Source organism: Aulonocara stuartgranti (assembly GCF_965226115.1).
Source record: "Aulonocara stuartgranti genome assembly, chromosome: 3".
Lineage (NCBI taxonomy): Eukaryota > Metazoa > Chordata > Actinopteri > Cichliformes > Cichlidae > Aulonocara > Aulonocara stuartgranti.
The window spans coordinates 78628729-78654268 of NC_138941.1; the positions used below are offsets into that span (position 1 = coordinate 78628729).

At 44.5% G+C, this 25540-nt stretch overlaps 1 protein-coding gene and 1 long non-coding RNA gene across 3 annotated transcripts; both read left to right on the forward strand.

Moving 5' to 3' along the window:
• LOC309703724 lies at positions 1 to 11982 on the forward strand. Of its 2 annotated transcripts, XR_014275988.1 has the most exons (4): positions 1 to 428; positions 7698 to 7830; positions 11481 to 11650; positions 11794 to 11982. It is a non-coding gene; the product is annotated as an uncharacterized lncRNA (long non-coding RNA). The 2 variants fall into 2 exon arrangements; XR_014275989.1 differs by lacking the exon at positions 7698 to 7830 and having other exon boundaries at positions 11794 to 11981.
• A 1144-nt stretch (positions 11983 to 13126) lies between these two features.
• On the forward strand, positions 13127 to 21722 carry LOC309703506 (uncharacterized protein). Its single transcript, XM_082528392.1, has 3 exons — positions 13127 to 13217; positions 13338 to 14421; positions 19705 to 21722. Exons 2-3 carry the CDS (start codon positions 13340 to 13342, stop codon positions 20936 to 20938), a joined length of 2316 nt encoding a protein of 771 aa, XP_082384518.1. The 5' UTR covers positions 13127 to 13217; positions 13338 to 13339; the 3' UTR covers positions 20939 to 21722.
• Positions 21723 to 25540: the final 3818 nt, after the last annotated feature.

The following is a 25540-nucleotide window of genomic DNA, read 5'->3' on the forward strand; positions in this document are numbered from 1 at the left end:
CAAACAAACAAACAAACAAACAAACAAACAAACAAAAAAACCCTCTCTGCATTGAATCATATCTGTTATTAACCTGTCTCTCGTCCACAGCAGATGGCCCCGCCCCTCCCTGAGCCTGGTCTGTGCTGAGTTTGTTTCCTCTCTGCTTTCGTGCCTTTCTGCCATCATTGACAGCGTTACTCTTCAACTGGAGGCAAAAACACTGAAAACACCGTTCAAGTCCAAACTCAGTGTTGTAAATGACATCATTCATTTTTGGTAAATTGGTTCATAAGTGGTTATTATTCTGCTGCAGCTTGGACCGACCTGATGCTTTTACTTTGAAAGGTACAGAACGACACAGTGCCGTAAACCAGGTGCCGTAAAGCGCACAGCAGCAGCAGCAGCGGGAGTTTGAATGCGCAGGGAGCTGATTGGTTAGTAAACAGGTAAAAAGACTGTTGAAGTTTAACTGTGAGTCACAAACGTTTCGTTAGCAGCTGGTCGATGAGGCTGCTGTGAAAGTTTGTCGTGGAAATGTCACTTTGTTATTTCACGGAGCACAAAGCTGCCGACCGCTGCCAAGTGTAACAGCTAGGTTTGGCCACTAGAGGGCGCTCTCGGTAAACTGGTCCTGTTAGCCAGCGATGCAGAGGTTTAAAGGATTCACTGCTGAGTGACGTCACAGACCAGTATAATATGGTGGGTTTATTTAATGGTGTAGAAAAGGCTTAAAGAAGGGTTTAATAACTGCAACAGCACTCTGTGGAGGCTGTGAAGGACTAAAGGTGTCATTAAAGACATTTATGATGAATGAATAAGGTTAAAGGTCACACACTGCTGTAAGGACTAGCCTGACAGGACCTGAGGTCCAGTTTAGGACATGTTGGAGTAGAAACAGTGAACACTGTTTTTACTGGTTATTTCTAATGTTTGGACGGACCAATGAGAAATGAGAACATGAGCTCAGGTGTAGCAGAGAGGCTGAAAGTTTGTACCTGTGCACAGAGGGTCAGTGGATACAGAGGATGATGAAGATACATCACCATGTCTCCATGTGAGGAGGGGCAGCTTTGGGTTATGGAGCTATATGAACCTGACGACTCTCTTACAGTCTGACCTTTGACCTCAGACAGTAGCTCTCCTTGGCTGTTTCACCCTCTCAGGTCTGTGTTCAGGGACTTTCAACACTGTCTAACTTTTCTGGAGGTCATTTAAACCTTTGATTCAACATTTTCCAACCTGATATAGAATAGAATAGAATAGAATTCAACTTTATTGTCATTGCACATGCACAGGTACAGGGCAACGAAATGCAGTTTGCATCCATCCAGAAGTTCTTTAGTGATATAGATATATTACAATATATATTAGCAATAATATAGATATGTGAGTATATTACAGAAATGGGTCTATTATGGTATGTTATAATGTACACGGTATGAAGTATGTTGTGAATATTCTATAACTATAAGTATGTACAGGCTTAACAATATAAGACATCAGTCATTCTGTGTTGCACTAAGAAAAGAACAATTGTGTCATTTGAACTTTGTTATTAAGTTCAGTTGCATTGTTCGTCTGCACCCGTTAACACAGCTGTGTGTACCTGTGGTAAAATCCCAGCCATAGGATAGAGAGTAGGGGTGGGGGAAAAAATCGATACTGTGTAGCATCGTGATATTTTGTTTGCTAATAATGTATCGATACAGGGACAGCAGAAATCGATATTTTGTTACAAAAAGGTTTTTGTGCTCTGACTTCAGAGCATGTTGAATGGGAAAGGGAAGGAGAGCTACAGGCAGAAGATGGAGAACCAGCTTCAGCAAAACAACGTTGGTGAAGTCTGGAGAGGCCTCAGCACCATCTCGGGCCACAAACAGCAGAACTCTCTGCCTGGGAGGGATGTGAGGTGGGCAAATGAACTGAATCATTTCTTCAACAGATTTGACTCAGCCATGAGGCAGTCTCCAACATCGGCTGCAGACTCACCCACCCCCACTGCTGCTGTTCCACCTCAGACACTTCACACCTCCTCTATTCACCCTGCTCACTCCCCCCCACCCCCAACAACAGCATCCAATACACACTCAACACAAGGCTCCAGCCTGTCTCTCTCAACCACCCAGGTTAGGAGGGAACTGAGGAGGGTTAAAGCCAAGAAGGCAGCGGGTCCAGATGGCATCAGCTCGAGGGTCGTCAGGTCCTGCGCAGACCAACTGTGTGGTGTGATGGAGCACATCTTCAACCTGAGCCTGAGGTTGGGAAGAGTCCCACAGCTCTGGAAAACCTCCTGTGTTGTACCAGTGCCAAAGACTTCACGCCCCAAGGACCTCAACAGCTACAGGCCGGTGGCTCTGACATCCCACCTGATGAAGACCCTGGAGCGGTTGGTCCTGGCTCAGCTTCAGCGCCTAATAAGCTCATCACTGGACCCACTTCAGTTTGCCTACCAGCCTGGCATTGGAGCGGATGATGCCGTCATTCACCTCCTACATCGTTCCCTCGCTCACCTGGAGACCGCTGGAAGCACTGTGAGAATCATGTTCTTTGATTTCTCCAGTGCCTTCAACACTATTCTTCCCTCGGTTCTGAAGGACAAGCTGGAGAACTCAGGAGTGGACCATCACCTCACTACCTGGATCCTGGACTACCTCACCGACCGACCACAGTATGTGAGGACTCAGGGCTGTGTGTCGGACAGGGTCGTCTGCAGTACGGGGGCCCCACAGGGAACGGTTCTGGCTCCGTTCCTCTTCACCATCTACACTGCAGACTTCTCCCACAATTCCACCCAGTGCTTCCTGCAGAAGTTCTCTGATGACTCTGCAATAGTCGGCCTCATCACTGATGGGGACGACAAGGAGTACAGAGGTCTGACCCAAGACTTTGTGGACTGGTGCCAGCTGAACTACCTCCAGATCAATGCCAGTAAAACCAAGGAGCTGGTGGTAGACTTCCGCAGGCACAAGCATTCTCCACTGCAACCACTGAACATCCAGGGTATGGACATTGAGGCTGTGGACAGCTACAGGTACCTTGGTGTTCATCTGAACAATAGACTGGACTGGACTCATAACTCAGACGCCCTCTACAGGAAAGGGCAGAGCAGGCTGTACCTGCTGCGGAGACTCAGGTCGTTTGGAGTGGAGGGCCCACTCCTGAAGACCTTCTATGACTCTGTTGTGGCTTCTGCTATCTTTTATGGCGTGGTCTGCTGGGGCGGCAGCATCTCTGCTGGGGACAGGAAGAGACTGAACAGGGTGATCCGAAGGGCCAGCTCTGTTCTAGGATGCCCTCTGGACCCAGTGGAGGTGGTGAGTGACAGGAGAACGGCGGCTAAGCTGTCATCCCTGATGGACAACATCTCCCACCCCATGCAGCAGACTGTGACAGCACTGAGCAGCTCCTTCAGTGGGAGACTGCGGCACCCACGGTGTGGGACGGAGAGATTTCACAGGTCTTTCCTCCCCACTGCTGTCAGACTCCACAACAAAGACTTTAACTGATCAAGCACACACATCCATACATATGCAATAATACTAAGTGCAATAATCCTTTCTGTCATCGTTGTATTTTTACTCAGTTGTATATAGTATTTGTATTTGTATTCTATTTTTATCTTATTGTATATTTATTTTATTTTATTCTACTGTATATAGTATTTTATTTTATTCTATTCTGTACAGCTGTGTACTGTATTTATTCTTATTGTATTCTAATTTTTGCCTCATAACTTTTGCACTGTCCACTTCCTGCTGTGACAAAACTAATTTCCCACGTGTGGGACTAATAAAGGTTATCTTATCTTATCTTATGTTGATCCTTTTTCTGAGCAAGAATCCTGACACTGTCCAAATGTGTTTAATTGTTTTTTGGCAGCAATAAACATGACAGTTTACTTATTTTAATTTAAGACATGTTTTATTTTAATTAAGTTTAAAACTTTTTTATTTAATGTAAAATTATATTTTGTTTTAATTTACTTTCAAATTCTTCAGTTGCTGAAGGGGCTGCATAGTTTTCATATTGCATAGTTCAGAATAGCTATAATTGTACCAGATGGTTTCAGTTAAGTTGGACTAGACTGTAATACAAACCGTTCAGTTTGTCAACAATAAAACTGAAATGAGAGAAAGACTGAGTGCGAGACTTTGATATTAGAGAAAATGAATATTGATAAAGTTTACCTTTATGGACAGAATCTGAATATCGCAAAATATTTTTAAAAATTGCAATAATATCGTATCGTGCGTTAAGTATTGTGATAATATCGTATCGTGGGATGTATGGTGATTCCCACCTCTAATAGAGAGGCTATTTGGAAGTGCTCGTCCTTCTGCGGCGGGTCGGAGAGCTGCTTGAATGCACTAACGTTGACTATTTTATGTGACCCCTGCCCCGAATGTTTGAATCTGCTGCGATGCTAATAACAGTCTGCACTCTCTGACCTGTGCTGGCCTTAAAACCACTGCAGGATCTTTTGTCTGCTTTGTGCACACGATGCACTTCAGGAACTGTGACAGTGAATGGATGAATGCATTATAATAGTGTTGAATCCAGCTGATGCTGAAACAGAAGGACTCTTGTTTGAGTTTAATGTCAGTGTTATTTCTCGTACATCTGTAAATGTGTTGCAGTCAGATTTTATTCATTTGTTTTTGAGAGAAGCTTAAACATTGGAGTTTACAGAGGATCGATGAGCGAATACAGTCAGACAGATGACGAGAGCTGTAACGTTAAACCACGCAGCTGAGTTTAAGTGTAATAAGAGTTTCCCCACCTGACCACACGCTGTGATCACAGTGTATGTGGATCGATTCCAGTGATTCAGAAGCTCCCAGGACACTCCCACTCACCTGTGGAGGCTCAGAAAGTCAGACTAGGATTTAAGACAAATTGTGAATTTGCAGACTAAATGTGATGACGATGAGAATAGAAAACAATTTAAAGTATTAAAGCCATGTGAAGCCTTTTGGTTGGACTGCCCTGTGATCAATAACGAAGCACAGCACTGTAAGTTTGAGACGTCTCAGCCTAACCTGATGACACCTCCAGTAACTCCTCCTCCTGTTTTACAGGCTGCTGCAGATCGTTGTTACTGTAACATAACATTCATACATTCATCTGTTTTCATATTAGTCAGCCAACAGGCTAAAACAGTCTAATGGTGTTAGAAGTTAAACGGAACAGGTTATTTTTCATTACATTTAGTTTAAAACCGATTTTGCAATGATTACAAAAACTGTTTATTCGTTCAGAGTAACTGAATGAGCTTTGCTACTTTGTAACAGCCGACTGTAACGGTCAGTTAGCCTCAAACAGTCTTTGCTGCTGTCACAGTGGAGACTCTATGTCATGGCTATTCAACTACGAAGTTAGTTGGGCCAGATTTTCAAACCGAGGAATTTATCTGGGCCAGATATATTTTTTGAAGCCAGTAAGCAGCAGATCATGATCAATTTCAAACCCACACAACTGTATTGAAAAACAAGTAATTTTTTTATTCCTATTCCCCTGTAAATCTGGTGACCTCTCACAAATGCACACCAAGAGGTCCATTTAAAAAAAAGGGAGCTATAACTAAACTATTTTTTGCACATTTGAAACAATAATATTAACAAAAAAACATTTTGATAATTCCCTTTCAAATTAAAATAAATATTTCGCTGACCACTCACTTTTCCTGCCATGGATGGAGCCCCATCGGTCACAAGTATACAGACACGCTTCATATCCAGACCATTTTCCTCAAAAAGAGCTGAAATCTTCTCAAACATCATTTCACCAGCTGTGTGTCCCTCTAACGGTAGCAAGCCGAGCAATTTCCCATCCAAAAAACTGATAATGACAGTTCTGTCATTATCAGTTCTGATAATGACAGAACTGTCATTATCAGAACTGATAATGACAGAACTGTCATTATCAGAACTGATAATGACAGTTCTGTCATTATCAGTTCTGATAATGACAGTTCATGGTAATGACATGATAATGACAGTTCATGGTAGTACAACTCCGGTTGTAAGATTATTGAACTCGGTAAAATGAACAAGTATTTGTCAGTCCGGGCAGGGTTAAACTGACTGTTTTCATTGTCAATTTTGCGCTTTTGGAGTGAGAAAGACATGCTGTTGTCGCATCATATGTTACGATGATTGTTTAATATGTTTACATCACGGTGCATTGTGGGTTAAATATTGCTAGGCTACTAGGAGTGTTGCATTCACAGTCTACACTACGCTGTAGGAATTTTTAATTTTTTTTTTAAATTAACTACTTTTTTGCGTTTTCTCTGTGTTTCTGCCAGGACCACAGGCAGGGCCACTCGCGGGTTGCTTCTGGGCCGCATTTGGCCCGCGGGCCGCCATTTGAATAGGATTGGTCTATGTGATGGTGTTGTATTGTAGCAGTGAGGGCTGCACTGAGGTACCAGCTGTAACTGTGGAAACAGCAGAAACTCACATCACAGGCATGTTTGCTTTGTTACTGATGAGATGAACCTTTAATCCCAGCGTGTTCACCTCCTGTTACATGAACAGCAGGAAGGGGAAGAGTTGGATGGAACTTGCTCTGTCTTTGGTTCTAAGTGATGAGAAATGTTAGTAGTTATTTAAATGCTGGTGTTAGACACACTGAGGACAGCAGCACACACACTGCTGCTCTGTGCATGCAAAGCCTGCAGGGAAATGTAGTGCACTACCTGCTACTGTTGCACAGTCTGTGTCACACAGTCATACATGTGTTTGCATGTGTTGTATTTCAACCCAACACACAGCTGTGGAGGTGAGCAGATGTTTGCAGTGACGTGTCCTGAAATAAGCTGATTGCAGGTCCCTGCTGTGACTACAGTATCAGCCCTGGTCCCACTGTGGATCTGTCCTGGAGCCCCTGGATGACTCCCACAGTGGAGGAGGGGCCCTTTGTCACAGTGGCTGACCCAGCACTGCCTCCTGCACCTGGACTCTGGACCCTGCTCCAGGTCATCCACACAAACTCCACAGGAGGTCAGGAGAATTTGGAGCTGGACATTTGGCTCGAGCAGGCACAGCTGGGAATGAGGAGAGTTGTTGTGCAGTCTGTTTATTCATGCACTGCTGCAGCTGCTGATGTCACAGTGTTCATGTTTCATGTGTGTGTAAATGTTTTACTTCATATGATGTTTAGAAAAGCAGTCAAACATCATACTTCCATGCAGTCTGCATCCATCTTTAAATGTCCACACTGATGAAGCAACCACAGGTTTGACCCCTCTATAACAACACTCGAGCTGCCCACGATCACTTTAAGCTCCACACTGTGCTCATCACTGCTGTACAGAACAGTACGGGAAAGGCATGAGTTTAAGAAAGGGGAAGACGAATCCAGCAAAGACCTGAGACGTACACGTGGAGCTGATTCATGTAGTCAGACATGTCTCTGTGAACGGCCAATCACAGGGAGACATTCAGAAGCACAGGAGAAACAGCTGAGATGTGCTGACTGACACAAGAACTGACAACAAGTGTTAAAGGTTCAGTTCAAATGGTCAGTTTGTTGGGAGGAGGTCAGGAGAGGGGCTGTGAGTGGGTGGAGATCCTCATCTTCCTCAGCTTTGAGTTCTTCCTCAGGGAGAACATGTGCTCACTCCTTTCATTTTGAGTTTAAAACAAAAGAACCTGTTTAGATGAGCTGAGAAACTTTAGCATGTTTGAACTCTGTCTCCTTTCTCTCCTCAGTCTGCTGTTGGACGCTGTCAGGCCCATGAAGCTCTGCTGTAAACGCTTCCATGTCCCAGGCTTCACCTTCACCTGCTGACCAATGGGAGGCGTGGCCAAAACCCTGAGGGGAGTGGAGCAGCAGGTAGCAGAGGTGAGCCTCTTGTGTGCAGCCTGTGGGACCAGGGAGGACGTGACAGCCGCTGTGGTGTCTGGATCAATGAAGCTGGTTTAACATGGAGTCGAACATGGAGATGATCCCAGTCTGTGTGCACTCGTGTCTTTGTGAGGCCAGTTTGAAGATGTTTCTGGAAACTGTCACATTTCTGCTCTCAGTCCGAGGTTGAAGATGTCTTTGTTGCTTTTACTCGGCTGCAGCACCTTGTAACATGTTCCAACAACACGTCCAGGAATATTTGGCTTTCCGTGTTTTCAAGTAATGGTTCGACAGGCTGGAGATGAGCTATCCAACATGGCGTCTCCATGAACACATTACTTTACCTGTGATGTGCAGTTCTGTTGAAAATAGAGAGGACCTTTCCTGCAGTGCTGACAGTGCTGCGCTGTAGCAGCTTTCACCAATGTGCACACGTTCATGCACAGCAGCTGTCTTTGCTGTTGGGGGGGTTTAGTTTAGTCAACAGGAGGTTTTTGTGTCCTTTGCTGTGCAGCTTGTGTTGTGAGGAGGTTACACAGCATCCAGCTCTGGGAACAAGTCCCACCTCTTTCATTTGACGGGATTCTGATGCTCCACCTAAATGCCTCCAGTTTATTGGAAACAGTCTTCCTGTGGTGGGGACGGCCTCGAGCCACAGCTCGATGGAGCTCTGTGTATATTCTTGCTGACAGCAGCGGCGAGCTGTCCATTAATCAGTGCAGCAGCGAGACATGCAGGCATGCTTTGCTGCTGCTGTCAGAAATAACTGACAGGTTACTGTAGTGATTTAATAGATTGATGGAGCCCAGCTGATACTTGTTTGATCGTCCCAACAAATCGTGGATTTCTGCACGAGTCGTTGGCTTCGTGACAAACACTTGCTGATAACAGGAAGTTGCAAAGTGCCCACTGGTGAATAAACATGGTGTCAAACCCATGTGATGGTTGAGACTTTCTGCTGTCTCCACTTTACTTTAAATCTTCATTTATTGGCCTTTGTAAATGTGATGCATGCACACTGGGGAACGCTAATATCGACTGGTCTGCCTCGTCCCAGTAAGGCTGAAGCTGGCTGGTAGGTGGACGTAAGCTCTGACCTTGGTTTGCTGTCTTTGTGGATCGGCAGGCCTCGGTTACACTTGGGACGTGTTGGGATGTGAAGGAGATTTTCTCTTGCCAACAACATCTCTCATGTCTCTACTGCCGTTTGCACCACTTTGAACTGACTGAATGTGAAGAACTGAAGCATGAAGCAAAGACACACAGGAGACACTGGAACCACTGCAGAGACATGCTGATGACTGAGCTTTGTTTATTCTGACTAGATGATGTCATCAGTCGTCATCAGTTTTGATTGGCCGTTGGGTTAGTTTTGTAATGGTAACCATGGAGACATGAGCCAAGATTGAAAGAGTTGGACATCGCTGCTGAAGGAAGAAAAAACTGATGCTTTAATTTAAGCAACATGTGACTCTTTTTATTTAACCTAGCTTAGCTGCTACTGTCACACTGTGTTTGCCCATTATCCCAGTGCTTTGGGCTTCTGGGCGGTCATTCACAGTGACCTCACAGGGCTCCAGCCTCACTGTGAGTACAGTCCATACAGCAGCTCATCACACGCTCAGGATTTATCCCTGTGTTTATGCTGCTCTTTGACAGGAGTCTCATTTAAAGACCGCAACGAGTGAAAGAGCAGCTGATAATTCCTGTGACAGAGAAGATGTGAGTCAGGTCAACACTGCCTTCATAAGTGACCCCAGGCTGACGTGGTCAGCACTGACACTCAGACAGGCTGTGGTGGTTTTAAAAACAAAGGAATCCAAAGTGAACCCGAAATCAAACATAACATGGAAACAACAAAAGTTTCTGAGGAGCAGTTACAGAAGTGTTTGTGTGAGCTGTCTTATTCAGTGACTGAGGAGCAAAGTAAGACGAGGCTGTACGGCTTTGTGAGACTCATCGGGAAAGGCTCATTGCAGCTCTCAGAGCTGCCCCCTGCTGGCCGGTAGAAAGATTGCAGGTTAAAGGCACTTCCACATTGGCTTCCATTTTTCGACCACATCCATCTTTTAACAAATACACTTCATGATATTTGTCCACAGGACCTGGTTAACAGGGCAGCACAGTGTTGCAGTTGTTGACAGCTAGAAGGTCTGAGTCTGGATCCACCACCTGGTCTCTGTGCAGTTTGCATGCATGTTTGCATTTGTCCAATAACAGGATAATAGTCTCCAGTGGAACGTCCCCTTTATCTCCAAAGTCTTCATGTGAAGGGTGAGAGCTGCAGTAGGCATGAAACACCACAGGATTGGTGTTTGTGGCTGAGGACACGTTGAGTCAGAGTGGCTCCAATTCTGAGGCAGCTAACAGAAATGAGAACGTGGAGGCTCAGGGTGGATGTGGGCTCACATTCACAGCTTTCATTTTCAGAGCAACAAACAAGCTGCTGTTGCGTTTTATGGTGTAAAGTTGTGATGCTGATGGAAATGCTGGAAAACTCTCACACATGTGGAGTTTGATCAGCAGGAGCTCAGCAGAGGGACGTTTCCTGTCTCTGTGTTTGTAGCTGAGGAAGAAGCAGAGGGCAGCTCTTTGTTTTTACATTCAGGCTGTGATTTCACTGCACGTTTGAACAGAGAAGGTGACACTGAAACGCTGCCTCAGAGGGACTCACACTGTGTCACCAGCTCTCCAGCTTCACTCATAAGTGCTGCTTAAAGCCATGCTCAGGCTGGAAAGAGTCTGGCTTTGTTTTTCAGTAGGACAATAATCCCAAACTGTCACAGTCTGGGGATGTGGGGAAGCAGGACCCACAATGCAGGACTCTTGCGATGAAAAGGTGTCTTTATTTACAGTAAAGTAAAATAAAAGGTAAACAATAAATCCCTGCGCGCTCCCATCTCCCGTTTCATGTCCTCGCGCCCGTGCTCCGTGCCTCTGTTCCCTGTGTACAACCTCGTTTCTGCAGATCCTCCTCAGAAACACACGAAGGCAGCCGTGAGCACCTCCAACTTCAAACAGATGCTGAGAAACTGATGGGAACGGTCCAGCGTCGAGGAGCGCTCAGCCACACTGTTAAGTAGCTCCCCGACGAGGCTGATCAGCTCCAGGTGGAAGTGAATCTCCTTGGCAGGTGTGACACACCCACCAGGCCTGAAGATGGCTGTAAGCTGGTGCTCAGCACACCCACAAACACACAGATGTACTGGGATAACGTTCACTTATCACTGTGATGTTCAGCGTGTGCTTACCCGACAGTGTTATGAACCAGCTGTGCAGTCTGAGTGCAGTCTGAGTGCATACGCCGGCTCTCTGTCAGCTCATATACAGACTTTTAAAAGGCTTTTATGAAGCATATAATGGCTCTGGGATCTACCTGCATAGAAACCAGTAATGAACTTCAGGTTCGTGGGACTCAGTGTGCCAGCAGTTCAAAGTGCAGGCCTGGGCTTTAAGGTGGAAATCCTGAGTCTGCCTCTTGGCTAAGTGGACAGTGTAGATATTACACTATACTTGTGTTCACTGACTTCACTGTAGTCGCTTTGTTTGTGCTTTTTCATGTTTAGTCAGCATTGCATCAGTAAAGCTTCTTGATGATCATATCTGGTGTTGTTGCTGACGTGGCAATCTGCTCTGGAACCTTTCAGGCTGAGTAGACGAGCGTGCTGGGCCAGCGATCAGTGCACCTGCAGGACCTGCTCATCCATGGGAACCATGAAGCTCCTGCTGGCATGTTTCTGGTGATCTGTTGATGCCAAAGGAGGTTTGAAACTCTGAAGTCACCGAGTCAGCAGAGTGTTGGCAGCTGTTATGCGCGGTAATATATGTGCTCTGCCACTTTGTGTGGTTACTAAGCTCTACCACTTAAATGGCAATAATAACAGCACTTACAGTGGATGGTAGAATAATGAAATGTTGCAGTCCTGACTTGTGACCATTCTCTCTGCTATGTTTCTACAGGTAGACTGCATGGCTGCAGTGTTGCAGTGGGACTGAAAACACCTGAGTGTGAAGATGTTGTCCCTGTAGTGTGCTGAAGCTTGTTTATAATGACATATGCTGTTTGGATATCTGCACTTGTTGTCCTTACCGTTGGAAATAAACCTGTGCATTAGGGCCCTGCAGTCAGTGACAGTATGTCAGTGTTCTGTGTAATGCATCACTATACTTGAATCCATTTCATTTTCATTCATAGCTTCATATAGAGAATGGCATTTACACAGACGCACTGATGCAGGGCTTTCTGTTTCTATCAGTTCAGCTCCATCATTAGTCTTTACAAACGTTACAGACACACAGAACCAAAGTCCAGGTATGTGTGGTCCACATGAGTCCAGCCTGCAGGAGAAACTGTCCCTGTAGCCAACCTAGTATGTTTGTGTAGCAGCTCACTTTGTGTCAGATGTGATCTGTGTAAAAGCTTTAAGTTGTTTTGTCCTGTGATCACCGCGTTCAGTCAAGTCTCCTGTCAGCCATCGGTGACAGTTCAGCAACCCGACCACGTTCAAAAGGGGCTTCTTAATCACATGTCATGTAAACTGAACAGTTACAGTGTTTCCTCATTTAGAGTCTAGTTAGCCTTAGTCCTCTGCAGACTGAGATTCATCCTGTCACATGTTTTTGGGTTCTCTGCAGGAATGCATGGTTCCATCTCCCAGACTCCTGCAGTCCCAAATCATCACACCCTGCTTCTCCGTCAGGACTCTGCATGTGACACTCTCGGACAGGTTCAACTCAAATATACTGGAACTTTTCTAAGACAAACAAATTTGGACTCCAGTTTGCTCCAGTTATTCATCAGACTTCTTTAGGAACGTTTCAGTCTGCATTTTTGTCCTAAAGAGCAAACAACGTTTTTATTTCTTGGACACTGTCCTTCACTCTGAGGGACGTTCATTTTCACTGACAGCCCCTGGACGGTGTGGATTCATGTTAGAATATCACCACGACTCTGATTTCTGATGCAGATGCTTTTATTTGCTCAGATTTTCCATCAGTCTGACGTCTTAATCTTTCTCTTAATTATTTTTCATGTGACTAATTAATGCAGACACAGCTCTAAAGGCTAACGCAGGAGTTGCCAGTGTAGTTTCTTTTTGTGGCTTTCAGTTTCTACTTTCCTCTTAAGCATGTGAGAAAAGCTCGTGTTAAGCATTTGTTCTTAAATGTTCATGAATATTCAAGCTGTAGTTGTCATGCCGATCAGCTTCCCAGTGAACCTGTTTAACCTGTGAGGGCTTCATGGTCTGTTTTCTAAAGAGTTCATTTGTTCTACTCAAACGAGGAAGTGCTTGGCGATGATGTGGTCAGTGTGTCAGTAGAAACTAAAAAGAAGAAGAGCCTGTTTCTGACCGCTCAGTCTTGGTGAAGTCTTCATACAGAAGGTACAGTCGCATTTTTTCAGTATCACTGTTGCTTTTTTGTATATTGAACTCTGATAATGATAAATGAGGATTATAGTAACTTTACACTGTGCTAATATTAGCTCTGCTTGTATGTTGCAGTCATGGCTGCGGCGTCGGCTCTGGTGTCTGAGGACAGTCTTCTTTGTCCCGTCTGTCTGAGTGTGTTCACTAAACCTGTGTCGATTCCCTGTGGACACAACTTCTGTATGAACTGTATCACAGAGTACTGGAGCACCCTGTCTGTACTCCAATGTCCACTGTGCAAAGAGACGTTTTACACCAGGCCGTTGCTTCGGGTTAACCCTGTCATTGATGAAATGGCAGAAAAGGTTAAAAAATCTGCTCAAGAAATGTTGTTGAGTTCATCTGAACAAGCAGGACATGAAGACGTGCTCTGCAGCATCTGTGCAGGGTCAAAGGTCAGCGCCCAGAAGTCCTGTTTAATGTGTTTAGTGTCCTACTGTCAAACACATCTGGAGCCTCATCAGAGGATTTCAGCTTTGAAGAAACACAAGCTGATTGATCCAGTTCAGGACCTGGAGAGCAGAATATGTCGGGATCACGGTGAGCCTTTGGAGCTGATCTGCAGACTGGATCAAATGTTTCTGTGTCAGTCCTGTAAATGCAGTGACCATAAAACACATGAAACAGTGAGTCTGGAGGACGAGGCTGAGATGAGGAAATCCCAGCTGAGATTAGAAAATAACAGCATGGATCAGATGATCCAGGAGCGTGAGCAGAAAATCCAGGAGCTTCAACAGTCAGTGAAGATCAGCAGAAGTAAAGCTGAGGAGGCGTTATCGTACAGCAGGAAGGTGATGACCGCTTTGGTGCAGCACATAAAGACAGAGTTCACCAGACTGTCTGAGGCGATCGAGACGGAGCAGAAAATAAATGAGACAGAGGCAGAAAGCTTTATTGATGAGCTGCAGGCAGAGATTACACACATGAAGAAGAAGAAGCTGCAGTTTCATGAAGCTTCGCTCATCAGAGACCCCTTCAGCTTCCTGGAGAACGTCCTCCCTCTTACCTACAATAAGCCCCAGCTGCAGGACTGGTCTGCTGTGACTGTAACCAGTGACCAGTTTATGATTCAGGAGACCCTGGCCGAGCTGGAGACAGCAGTCAGAGAAGAAGTCAGCACGCTCTATGATATAAACTTCAGAGATGGGAAAGAACAAAGGTATGATCTGAATGTTTTCATGGCTTGGTCCAGATTTGGGTTCTCCTTGAAACACGGTGAGGTCACTCAATCAAAATCAGTCAGTGTCTCCAAGTCGACACCCCTTTTTGTACATGAACTTTTGTTTGTTCAGTAAAAATCAAGAATAGTTTAGTCTAGGTGGATTTCTAGGTGCAGCCAAGTGGCAGAGGGCTTTCGGTCCATCGTGGTGAAGAGCTGAGCGTAAAAGCGAAGCTCTCAATTTACTGTTCAATCTAAGTCCCTACCCTCACCTATGGTCACGAGCTGTGGGTAGTGACTGAAAGAACGAGATCAAGGATACAAGCGGCGGAAATGAGCTTCCTCCGAAGGGTGGCTGGCCTCTCCCTTAGAGATAGGGTGAGAAGTTCGGCCATCCGGGAGGGGCTCAGAGTAGAGCCGCTGCTGCTCCACATTGAAAGGAGCCTTTTTTTTGTGTTTTTCGGGCATCTGATAAGGATGCCTCCTGGAGGCCTCCTGGGTGAGGTGTCCCACCGGGAGGAGGCCCCGGGCAGACCCAGGACACGCTGGAGAGATTATATCTCTCGGCTGGCCTGGGAACGCCTTGGTGTTCCTCCGGACAAGCTAGAAGAGGTGGCTGGGGAGAGGGAGGTCTGGGCTTCTCTGCTTAGGCTGCTTCATACAACTTTCCTCTTTCACCCATTTATACAAGCACTTTGTTGTTTTTGTTACCTAAGTGCTCACTCTGATTGTAACATCGGAGAGCAACCTGGGGTTCAGCATCTTGCCCGAGGATACTTTTGGACGTCCAAATACTTCTCAGAATTATAATCCAACACATCAATTACGATGATGATGATAATAATGATGATAATCATCATGGTGAGGAGGAGGAATAGAGTCAAATCCAAGTGCAACAAGGACAGTTTGCCCTTGGTGCTGCTGCTGAAATTTCCAAGGGTGAACTTCTGCAATCCTTTGAACCTCTCTCTCTTACAGTCACTGTTCTGTGAGTGTCAGTTTGACATACCTCAGAGGTGCTCTGATTCCTCTATCCTCTCTCCATCTCATCTCCTCCAGTTTCTGGACCTTCTCTGTGTTTCCTTTCTCCTCCATCTTCTCAATCAGGAAGTCCAAGTGGACAGTAGTGGATGCTGAATCAGCTTTCAGAGCGATCTGCTCCAGTCTGACTACATGCTGGTAGGACTCATCCAGAAACTGGGACTTCTCTGCTGTCAGCAGTTTCATTTCCTTTCCAAGTAAATGAACATCCTTCTCTTTTGTTGGTGGTTCGTTCTCCTGACCGCTCCTTATCCTGGTCACATATCTCCACTTTCCTTTCACATGCACTGATGCAGGACACTTGTTGGTGCATGACGTGCAGAGACCATCTCTAAAGACCTCACAGTGATTTAAGGGCACCGTGCATCCAGGATAGTGACAGTTCTCCTCACAGACTGTACAGCTGACAGCTGCTTTCAAACCCGGCCCAGGCATCTCTGATAGGTTCTTTATGTTTAAAAACTTCAGCAACAAATGGAGTGACCTCTTCATTCATGTTGTCATGTTTCTCCAGAGCTTCCTGACTCTGTTTCATCTCTCTCTGTTTCACTTCAGTGAATTTGATCCTTTCTTGCAGGTTTTGGATGCAGGCTGTCAGTCTGATACTTTCCTTTAACACTTTAAATGCTGCCTCTGGCTTTAGAGGTGTAGTTTCCTTCAGGAAGGCTGTGAACTCTCTGAGCTTCCAAAATTTAGTTTCAGGTATTTTTCTTTCTCGTCTTCAAGCTGGAGAGTTATTGAACAGGAAGTGAACAGACTGATTCTTCTCATTTTTGACACATTTAATTTTTGAATCTTCAAGATCTTGAAGGGCATATTTAGGGTTTCTTACATCTGAGTGTGTGATGAGAGCTACAAAGTTTTTCTCCACATTCAAAGATAAAGTGATATTCCAACATGGATTTATTACCCAAAGTTTGATTCTGTTCATCTGGACGTAGTGTTTTCAGTGGGAGAAACGTTTCGTCATTCATCCAGGTTTCTTCAGTCTCAGCTGACTGCAGGTTTCAATCTTATAAACAGGACATTTGCATAATGACTGAAACCAGCCCACTGGAGGAACAGTGGGCTGGGAGGTCAGCTTATGATCATTAATATGCATTTCTCATGACCACTGATCAAAGGCCATTGATCAATGGCCTGATTGGTTGACGAGATATACAGTGGCTTGCAAAAGTATTCGGCCCCCTTGAACTTTTCCACATTTTGTCACATTACAGCCACAAACATGAATCAATTTTATTGGAATTCCACGTGAGAGACCAACACAAAGTGGTGCACACGTGAGAAGTGGAACGAAAGTCATACATGATTCCAAACATTTCTTACACATAAATAACTGCAAAGTTATTTAGTCCAGCATCTCATCCCCAAACTGTGATGGGCACTTCAACCATTTCCAGCTGGAAATCATGGCCTCAGACTGAGCAGTGCTGAGTCTGAGGCCAGCCCCTTCACTACAGACAGAGGGTTACAGCTGGAGGTTATTGTTAACTATTTTAGTTAATGAAAAGAAATTTAAAATCATTTTATATAGAGTCCAACTATAAAAATAAAACAAATGTAAAATATAAATAAATAAAAACAAAATAAATAAGTATAGATATGAAGTGTCACTTTTTTCTAACTTTAACATCAAATTTTTAAATCATCCCAATATTCTAATACTGACAATAAAAATGAAATTAAAACTGTAGTGTTACGTTCTTAGTCTAGGCGTGTATTGAACGCAACAAGAAGTTGGCCCCACTCCCGCTCCACCCAAGCAAGAACACAAACAGTCGTATCTTTTAAAGTGCTAATCAGCCATTTATTTGCTTCAGCAGTGAGCAGTGCCAAAAATAACAAACAAAACTCCCTAATGGTCCCTATGCTTTCCTACACAAATGAAAACCAAACAAAAGACAATTCTCTTACCTAACTTTTTACATGAAAAACAGGAGAAAACTTAATCAACAAAAATGGCTTCTCACGCCTACTAGGCTGCTGCAGTGAAGGATATATACAAGGTGAACAAAATACACGATTGCTACTTGACAAAACTATTTACAGCTATTTACAAAATTGAGGTACTAATGCCACACAGACACGAGGTTATACCTGCAGATCAGTTTGGCAAAGACACTCTACACAGCAACGAATCAAAACACAGGTTCTTTGTTGGATGGTGGCGGTTAGGAGAGAAGGGGCCAGGTGGCTGTCATCCGGTAGTTAAGTACTGGAGGTGATTAGCCAATTATCCAATCCCAGGACAGGAAGAGACTCCACCCAGCTACTCAGCAGGCACGCCAAGGTGTCCACCTCCTAAGAGAGAAAGGGAAAAGACCCACAGCCATCCTCTGGTGGGAGGACTCACACATAAAGCAAACACTGAAAACATTAGATCATAACACTTCCCCCCACCCAAAAATCAAATATCTAACCCCAAATGAAATGTTTGATTCAAGACCTAGAGAGGGCATCAGCCATGACGTTCTCTAAGCCCTTTTTGTACCGGATTTCAATGTTGAAGTCCTGGAGGAGTAGGGACCAGCGCATAAGGCGCTGGTTGCTGTTCTGCATCCGAGTTAGGAACTGGAGAGGGTTGTGGTCAGAGAACCCGACAGTTGGAACAGGACTGGACCCAAGGTACACTTCAAAGTGCTGCAAGGCTAGCAATAAGGCTAAGGCTTCCTTTTCAATCGTGCTTTAATGCAATTGGTGTTTTAGGAATTTTTTGGAAAAGAAACAGACTGGAATGTCAATGCCATTTCCATCCTCCTGCACCAGCCCCGAAAGCACTGGCGTCCACCTCAAGCTTGAACGGACGTGCGAAATCAGGGGCGGCCAACACAGGAGCACTACAAAGGAGAGCTTTGGCAGCTTCGAAAGCAAACTGACATGTCTCTGACCACACAAATGGTGATTTTGGACTGGCAAGACTGGTTAGTGTGGCTACTACCTCGGAGAAGTTTTTGCAGAACCCACGATAATAACTTGCCATGCCTAGAAAACGCCGCAGCTCCCGACGTGTCTGCGGAGCTGGGAAGTTTAATATTGCCTGCACTTTCACAGCAACAGGGAGGACTTGACCCTGTCCTACTTGTTTCCCTAGGTCGGTTACAACAGCCTTTCCAAACTCACACTTAGCCAAGTTCAGTGTCAGAGAGGCATCACGCAAACGGTCAAATATTTCACTGAGAGTTTTGAGGTGTTCAGTCCAGGTGGATGAATAGGCCACTATATCATCCAGATACACTTCACAGTTTATGACTCCAGGTAACACAGTGTTCATCAGTCGTTGGAATGTGGCGGGAGCATTTCTTAACCCGAACGGCATGACGGTGTATTGCAAAAAGTGGTTGGGTGTAACAAAGGCACTGATTTCTGATGCGCGTTTGGTTAATGGGACTTGCCAGTATCCTTTTAGGAGGTTGAGTTTGGTCACAAAGTTTGCAGAGCCCACACGATCGACCAGGTCATTCATGCGTGGGAGTGGAAAAGAGTCTGGTTTTGTAGCAGCGTTTACCTTTCGGTAATCGTTACAGAAACGGGAGGTTTGATCGGGTTTTGGAATGAGCAATGATGGTGAGCTCCAAGAACTATTACTGGGAAGGGCAAAACCATGGTCAAGCTGATACTGGACTTCTTGCTGCATTATGGCATGCTTAGTGGGATTTACTCTGTAGGCATGTTGCTTTATTGGCTTGTGATCACCCACGTCAATATCATGACTTAGCACGTGCGTTTGAGTGGGGATATCACCAAAAAGAGTTGGGTAATTGTTAATGAGCTCTCGGACATCAGATTTGGCAGGATCAGACAGATGTGCTAAATAGACATCCAAGTCAGCCAGACGTGCACCGGAAACAGAGCTGTGCCTATCATCCAACCCATCATCGCAGGGACTATATAAGGGTTGAGAGACGGACACTGACACAATAGGTGACACAGCAGGTGACGGACCGGAGGGAGAAGGGTAGCAGCAGCTATGGCTCACCCAGATGATGTCATGCCAATCCAATCAAAGGTTGAGAGAAAATAAAAGTCTAATAAAAAGAATCAGAGTGACCACTAATGCTTTGGGAGAGCAGACAGACAAAAATAAGAATCTAATTGGAAAAAAGAAAAAACAAAAAGGTTTAATTTTATGTGACCTTTGACCCTGAGCAGAAAAGGATCAGCTCAGGTTTCAGTGTTAAACAGGAACCTGTTCATAATGTTTACATGTTTGCTGAAGACTTTCTATGCTTTTCTGTGCAGGATCAGTTTGATCTCATCACCACATGAAGACATCGTCTCAGACAGTTTTCTCATCAGGTCAGGACCTCCTGCTGTCTACCAGCTGAGAGCAAAGAAACAGAAGACTGGAACTCTGACAAGAATGACTGTTGGAGAAAAACGTCCAAACAAGCCGAACAGAACCATCTTACTGGTGGGAGAAACAGGAGCAGGGAAATCTACTCTGATCAACGCTCTGCTCAACTACACCATGGGAGTGAAGTGGGAGGATGAAGTCTGGTTTATGATCGCAGAGGAGGAGAGAAGAAGTCAGACATCAGATGTGATGGTGTACGAGATCTTTGGTTTTGAAGATGAAACTCTGCCCTACTCTCTGACCATCATCAATACTCCTGGATATGGAGACACCAGAGGGACTGAACATGATGACATCATCAGTCACAGATTATTGGACCTGTTTCAATCAGATGATGGGGTCCATGAAGTTCATGCAGTGGGTCTGGTGATGAAGGCGAGTGTGAATCGACTGACTGAGCCCTTGAGGTACGTCTTTGATTCAGTGATGTCTCTGTTTGGAAAGAACTTGGAGAAAAACATCATAGCTCTGATCACACACTCAGATGGAAGCAGGCCTAAAAACCCTCTTCAAGTTCTTGAAGCTGCAAACATTAAATGTGCCAAAAATGAGGACAGTCAGCCTGTTCACTTCCTGTTTGATAACTGCCAGCTTGAAGAGCGAATGGAGGAAAACACAATTTTTAGAAATTCATGGGAACTTACACAGACAAACATGGATCATTTGACAGACTTGTTGGGAAAATCGAATCCTCAGAAACTGATGAAAACAGCCGAAGTGTTAAATGAACGAATAAGACTGAAAGCCTGCATCCAAAACCTGGAAGACAGAATCGAGCTGGCTGACCTGAAACAGACAGAAATCAGACAGATCCGAGAAGCTCTGAAGCAGACGAATCACAGAAAGAAAATAGAAATTGAGAAAATATTGAGTCTTTTGGAAAATCTTGAAAAGGAAATGAAAGTGTTGACAGCAGAAAAGCAAAAGTGGCTAAGTGACTCCTACCAGCATGCTGTCAGACTGCAGGAAATCGCTCTGAAAGCTGATTCAGCATCTACTGTTGTGCACTTGGACTTCCTGATTGAGAAGATGAAGGAGGAAGGAGACACGGAGAAGGTCCAGAAACTGGAGGAGATGAGGAGAGAGGATGGAGGAACCAAAGAAGCAGTGCAAGCTTAAACGAACACCATCACCAACATTGGGAGACTCTTCCTCTGGCATACATGAAACATGTAAAGAAGCATCAGGCAGATGGTACTGATGCTGCTACATGTTCAGATGTACACAGATGTTGATTGTTGATGTGGACATGAGGGCCTCCTTCTAAGACGGGAACATCATGTATGCTTTCATATTTTATCCAGTTAAAAATATCAATTCTCATGTTAAAAAATGCTTATTATTAATATACATGTATTTCACACAGATATTTGTACTTATGCACATGACAAATATTACTACATAAACTCCACAGTCAGTTATTATGCAGAGCAGAGCTGCCAGCTGTGCTGTAAATGCAGTGAGGGCGCCCCCTGCTGTTTAACGATCAGTACAACAGTGTGTGAGAACAGCTCCCTGCTCCTCTGACGTCACTATCTCCACAAATACATGTGTTTCTGTCACGTTGTTCTAATGTCAGTGTGAGCTTTATCCTGCTTCTCCTCTCATGCTGACTCAGTAAACTGGTTGTGGGACAGTAACGTGTCACTGACACGATCCAGACACAGTCCAACATGTTGTTGTCTTTCAGTGAGTGCAGAGGATGTCATTGACACGATGCCTCGGCTTCTTCATGTGTTCATGCTGGATATTTGTGATGGCTCAGGCCGAGTGGAAACATTTGGATCCTTTCATGTTGGACTTGATCTGTTCAGATTCTCTATATTCGGGTCTTCCACATGAATCGTCTCCTGCTCGATGCACTTTTCTGTCAATCCTCAATAAAATCTGCTTCATTCAGTCACTTTGCTCAGAGAGTCTTTACTGGATCATCAGCTGATTTTCTTTGTTTCTCTTTGTTCCTCAAACACTTTCAGTTTATTGCAAGCAGCAGCTCTCACACACACTCAGCAAACACACACAAAGCTCCATCACAGCTGAGATTTCATTCAGTTGTCAGGAAGAACCTGTGTCTTCTGGAGGAAGCAAGCCCCTAAAATGCTCTTTACATTCCTGTAATTAGTGATACAGTTCCACTGTAACAACAGTATAATCATCTATTTATATTTATTTATTCATCATTAAAACATTAGTATTATAATACATTATACATTATAATACAGTAACACTCATCATGACAACAGCAGCATATCCTCACATGTAATTATTAGAGATGGACCGATCCGATATTACGTATCGGTATCGGTCCGATACTGATCTAAATTACTGGATCGGATATCGGAGAAAAATAAAAAATGTAATCCGATCCATTAAATATCACGAAAGCACCTCACAAAACTTGCAACACGCCGTAACTCACCTCAGAACGTTAGCACGTCGGAGCAGTATGCATCACGTGATAGAGCGGCTGTGGCATGCGGGACCTGTCGGTGGTCTGGATAGCATGTGGAGCTTCGCTAGTGTAGCCCAGTGGCAAACAGATGGAATTAGAGACTGTTTATTGTAATTATTATTAAAGGTGTTTTATTTTGTTCAGTTAAAAGCACCCATGATTGGAGAGAGACTCTAAAGAAAAAATCCAAATTATTTTGTATGGAATTGCATTATTTGTGTTATTTATTTATTTATTTTGTTTCTCAAAGGTTACTTTTTGACCTGGATACAAATGCAGTCCAACCAATGGGATTGTTTGTCCCGCCTTGTTTTTCATGTTTGGTTGCGCTGCTAAGGCTGCTTAGACCACACGCGCCATAGCAGTACCTGTAGGGAAAACGTGGTAGCTGTTGAAACAGTGAAGCTGTTGGTGTCTGCTTGATTAGCCGCCAGATTTGGATAGCCGAAGCTAGTTTTATGAATACGAAGTGCTTTGCACTGGTGAGTAACGAAACTGTTATAGCCGCTGATCGGCATCCTGAAATGTTAATGTTGTTCGCTTCAAAAAACAAACGCTAATGGTGACGGTACTATGCAAGTAGCTAGCGAGTGTGCTAAACGCTCACTCCCGTTGTTAAGCGTTAGTTGAGAACTTATTAGCTGTTGTTAGGTTAAGGAAAAAACAGTATGTCTATCTGTTGTATTGAAATGTTTTATTGTGTTACTTTTATTCATCACTGTTGTTACTTGACCGTGAGCAGAGTATATTGAGTTTGCTGCTTTTAATGAGCAGTGTGAATTGCTTTAATGATTGGTGATAGCTACATTGCCATGTAATGAAAACGTTTAGAATTTGATTAGTTGTACAACATTAGAAATTGAAACACATTTTGTTCATGATTTATACTTTAAACAGAAGTGTTAGTTAAGTGTGAACCGTGTTCATTTGAAGTAATTCTGACCTCACTCTTAGGTCAGGTTTTTTGAGTTGGAGAAAGGAGCCGAGACTCCTTGGAGAACATTGGATTACAGACTTTGTGGAAATCCGCAGAAGAGGAATAATTTTCCATTGCAATGGATGGCGAGCCACAGCCCATTTGGAATTGAATCTTGAAGTCTGGTTGCCTGAACTGTGGTAGGACAAAACAGTGCAAACCATACATCGATCGTGGACTGAACTCACACCAATAACTCACCAGATCACCAAACAGGCCTGATCTGGATCCTATTGACACTTTAAAAGACCCGGGTCTAACATTCTTTTCTTTTTTATTTTGGGTATCTGTGCGCGCACACACAATTTTGGTTGTTATTGTAAAGGCAATACAGTGCACAAATTTCAAATACAGTTGAACTATTGCTTCATCATTTGCAGTTGTGTTTTCATTGTGGTTACCCATCCTCTGGGCTCCTGTCGTTCCTGAAATCTTCTGATTTGCCCATTGTTTATATATTTTGTTACATACTGGTTACAGTGTAAAAGTGGCGAGCCAGCCAGGAGCCTTGAATTAATGGGTAACCTAGTGAAGCCCCTCACCAATCTGACCTCAGGTTACCCACCCCTTCGCAAAGGTACCAAGCCCAAAGCTAACACTCCTCAGTATCATGATCCGAAAAAACCCTTTGGTGAGCGATGGACTCCAGAGTGTGAACAAGCTTTCCGAGCGATCATTGAAAAGCTAACTACTGCTCCGATCTTGGGTTTTGCTGACCCCAAGTTGCCCTACACTCTCCATACGGATGCCAGCACTATGGGGTTGGGTGCTGCTTTGTATCAGGAGCAGGAGGGGCAGATGAGAGTAATAGCATATGCTAGCCGAGGTTTGTCCAAGAGTGAGTCTCGCTACCCTGCCCACAAACTAGAGTTTTTAGCTCTAAAGTGGGCAGTTACAGAAAAATTTTCTGATTACCTCTATGGTAGCCAATTCATGGTTGTAACTGACAGCAATCCCTTAACATATGTTCTGTCTACAGCCAAGTTGGATGCAATGAGCTATCGTTGGCTAGCAGCACTCTCCACGTTTAACTTCCAGCTTCAGTACAGAGCTGGAAAGTTAAATTCTGATGCAGACGGTCTTTCAAGACGACCACATGGAGAACTGCTCAATGACACCGTTTCACAAAAAGAGCAGGAACGTATACAGCGGTTCACTGAAACACATCTGTCTGGTCAAGGAGTCACTCTTGGCCCAGACGTGGTCCCAGCTATCTGTGAGAGGCACCTCATTGGCTGTAGCCCAAGTGAAAACAAAGAGATGGATTGTGCTTTCACCCTGGTAGACTCTTTGGCCATGTCTGTATCTGCTATACCAGATGAGTTTGTGAATGAAGATCAGTGTGGTGGGTTACCAGTTATTCCCCATATGCCAGTAGAGCAGCTAAGGGCAGAACAACGAGCTGACCCGTGTTTGAGGGAAATTATAGCTCAACTCGAGACTGGGGACAAGGTTCCACCCACCGTTAGAAAGCAACTGCCCGATATTCCCTTACTAATCAGGGAATTCAGTCGCCTTGAGCTACACAATCAAATACTGTACCGAACACGACAAGATGGAGGTTGTGTAACCTGGCAACTTGTTCTTCCAGAGCAGTTTCGAGACACAGTCCTCCATAGCCTCCATGATGATATGGGCCACTTAGGGATTGAACGCACTCTCGACCTGGTGAGAACAAGGTTTTACTGGCCAAGGATGGCTGCAGATGTTGAGAAAAAGGTTAAAACCTGTGATCGCTGTGTTCTGAGAAAATCCCTTCCTGAAAAAGCTGCTCCTTTGGTCACCATAAAGTCCACCAGACCTCTTGAGCTTGTTTGTATGGACTTTTTGTCCATTGAGCCTGATAGGAGCAATATTAAGGACGTCCTCGTACTTACAGACCACTTTACTAAGTATGCCATTGCCGTCCCAACTCACAATCAGAAAGCTCAAACAGTTGCCAAGTGCCTGTGGGATAATTTCATTGTCCATTACGGCATTCCTGAACGTTTGCATAGTGACCAAGGGCCTGACTTTGAGTCACACATCATCAAAGAACTATGCAACATCCTGGGTGTTCACAAGATTCGTACTACGCCCTACCATCCTAGGGGAAACCCTGTAGAGCGTTTTAATAGGACGCTGTTGAGCATGCTTGGCACATTGGAAAACAAGGACAAATCACAGTGGCATAGCTTTGTGAAACCATTGGTTCATGCGTACAATTGTACAAAGAACGACGTTACAGGGTACTCACCTTATGAATTAATGTATGGCCGTAAACCCAGATTGCCCATTGACCTGGCTTTTGGTC

Coding starts and splice junctions, on each gene's coding strand:
- LOC309703506 (XM_082528392.1), top strand. CDS start 13,340: ATGGCTGCGGCGTCGGCTCTGGTGTCTGAGGACAGTCTTCTTTGTCCC. Junction 14,422..19,704: donor AGAGATGGGAAAGAACAAAG/GTATGATCTGAA, acceptor TTTTCTGTGCAG/GATCAGTTTGATCTCATCAC.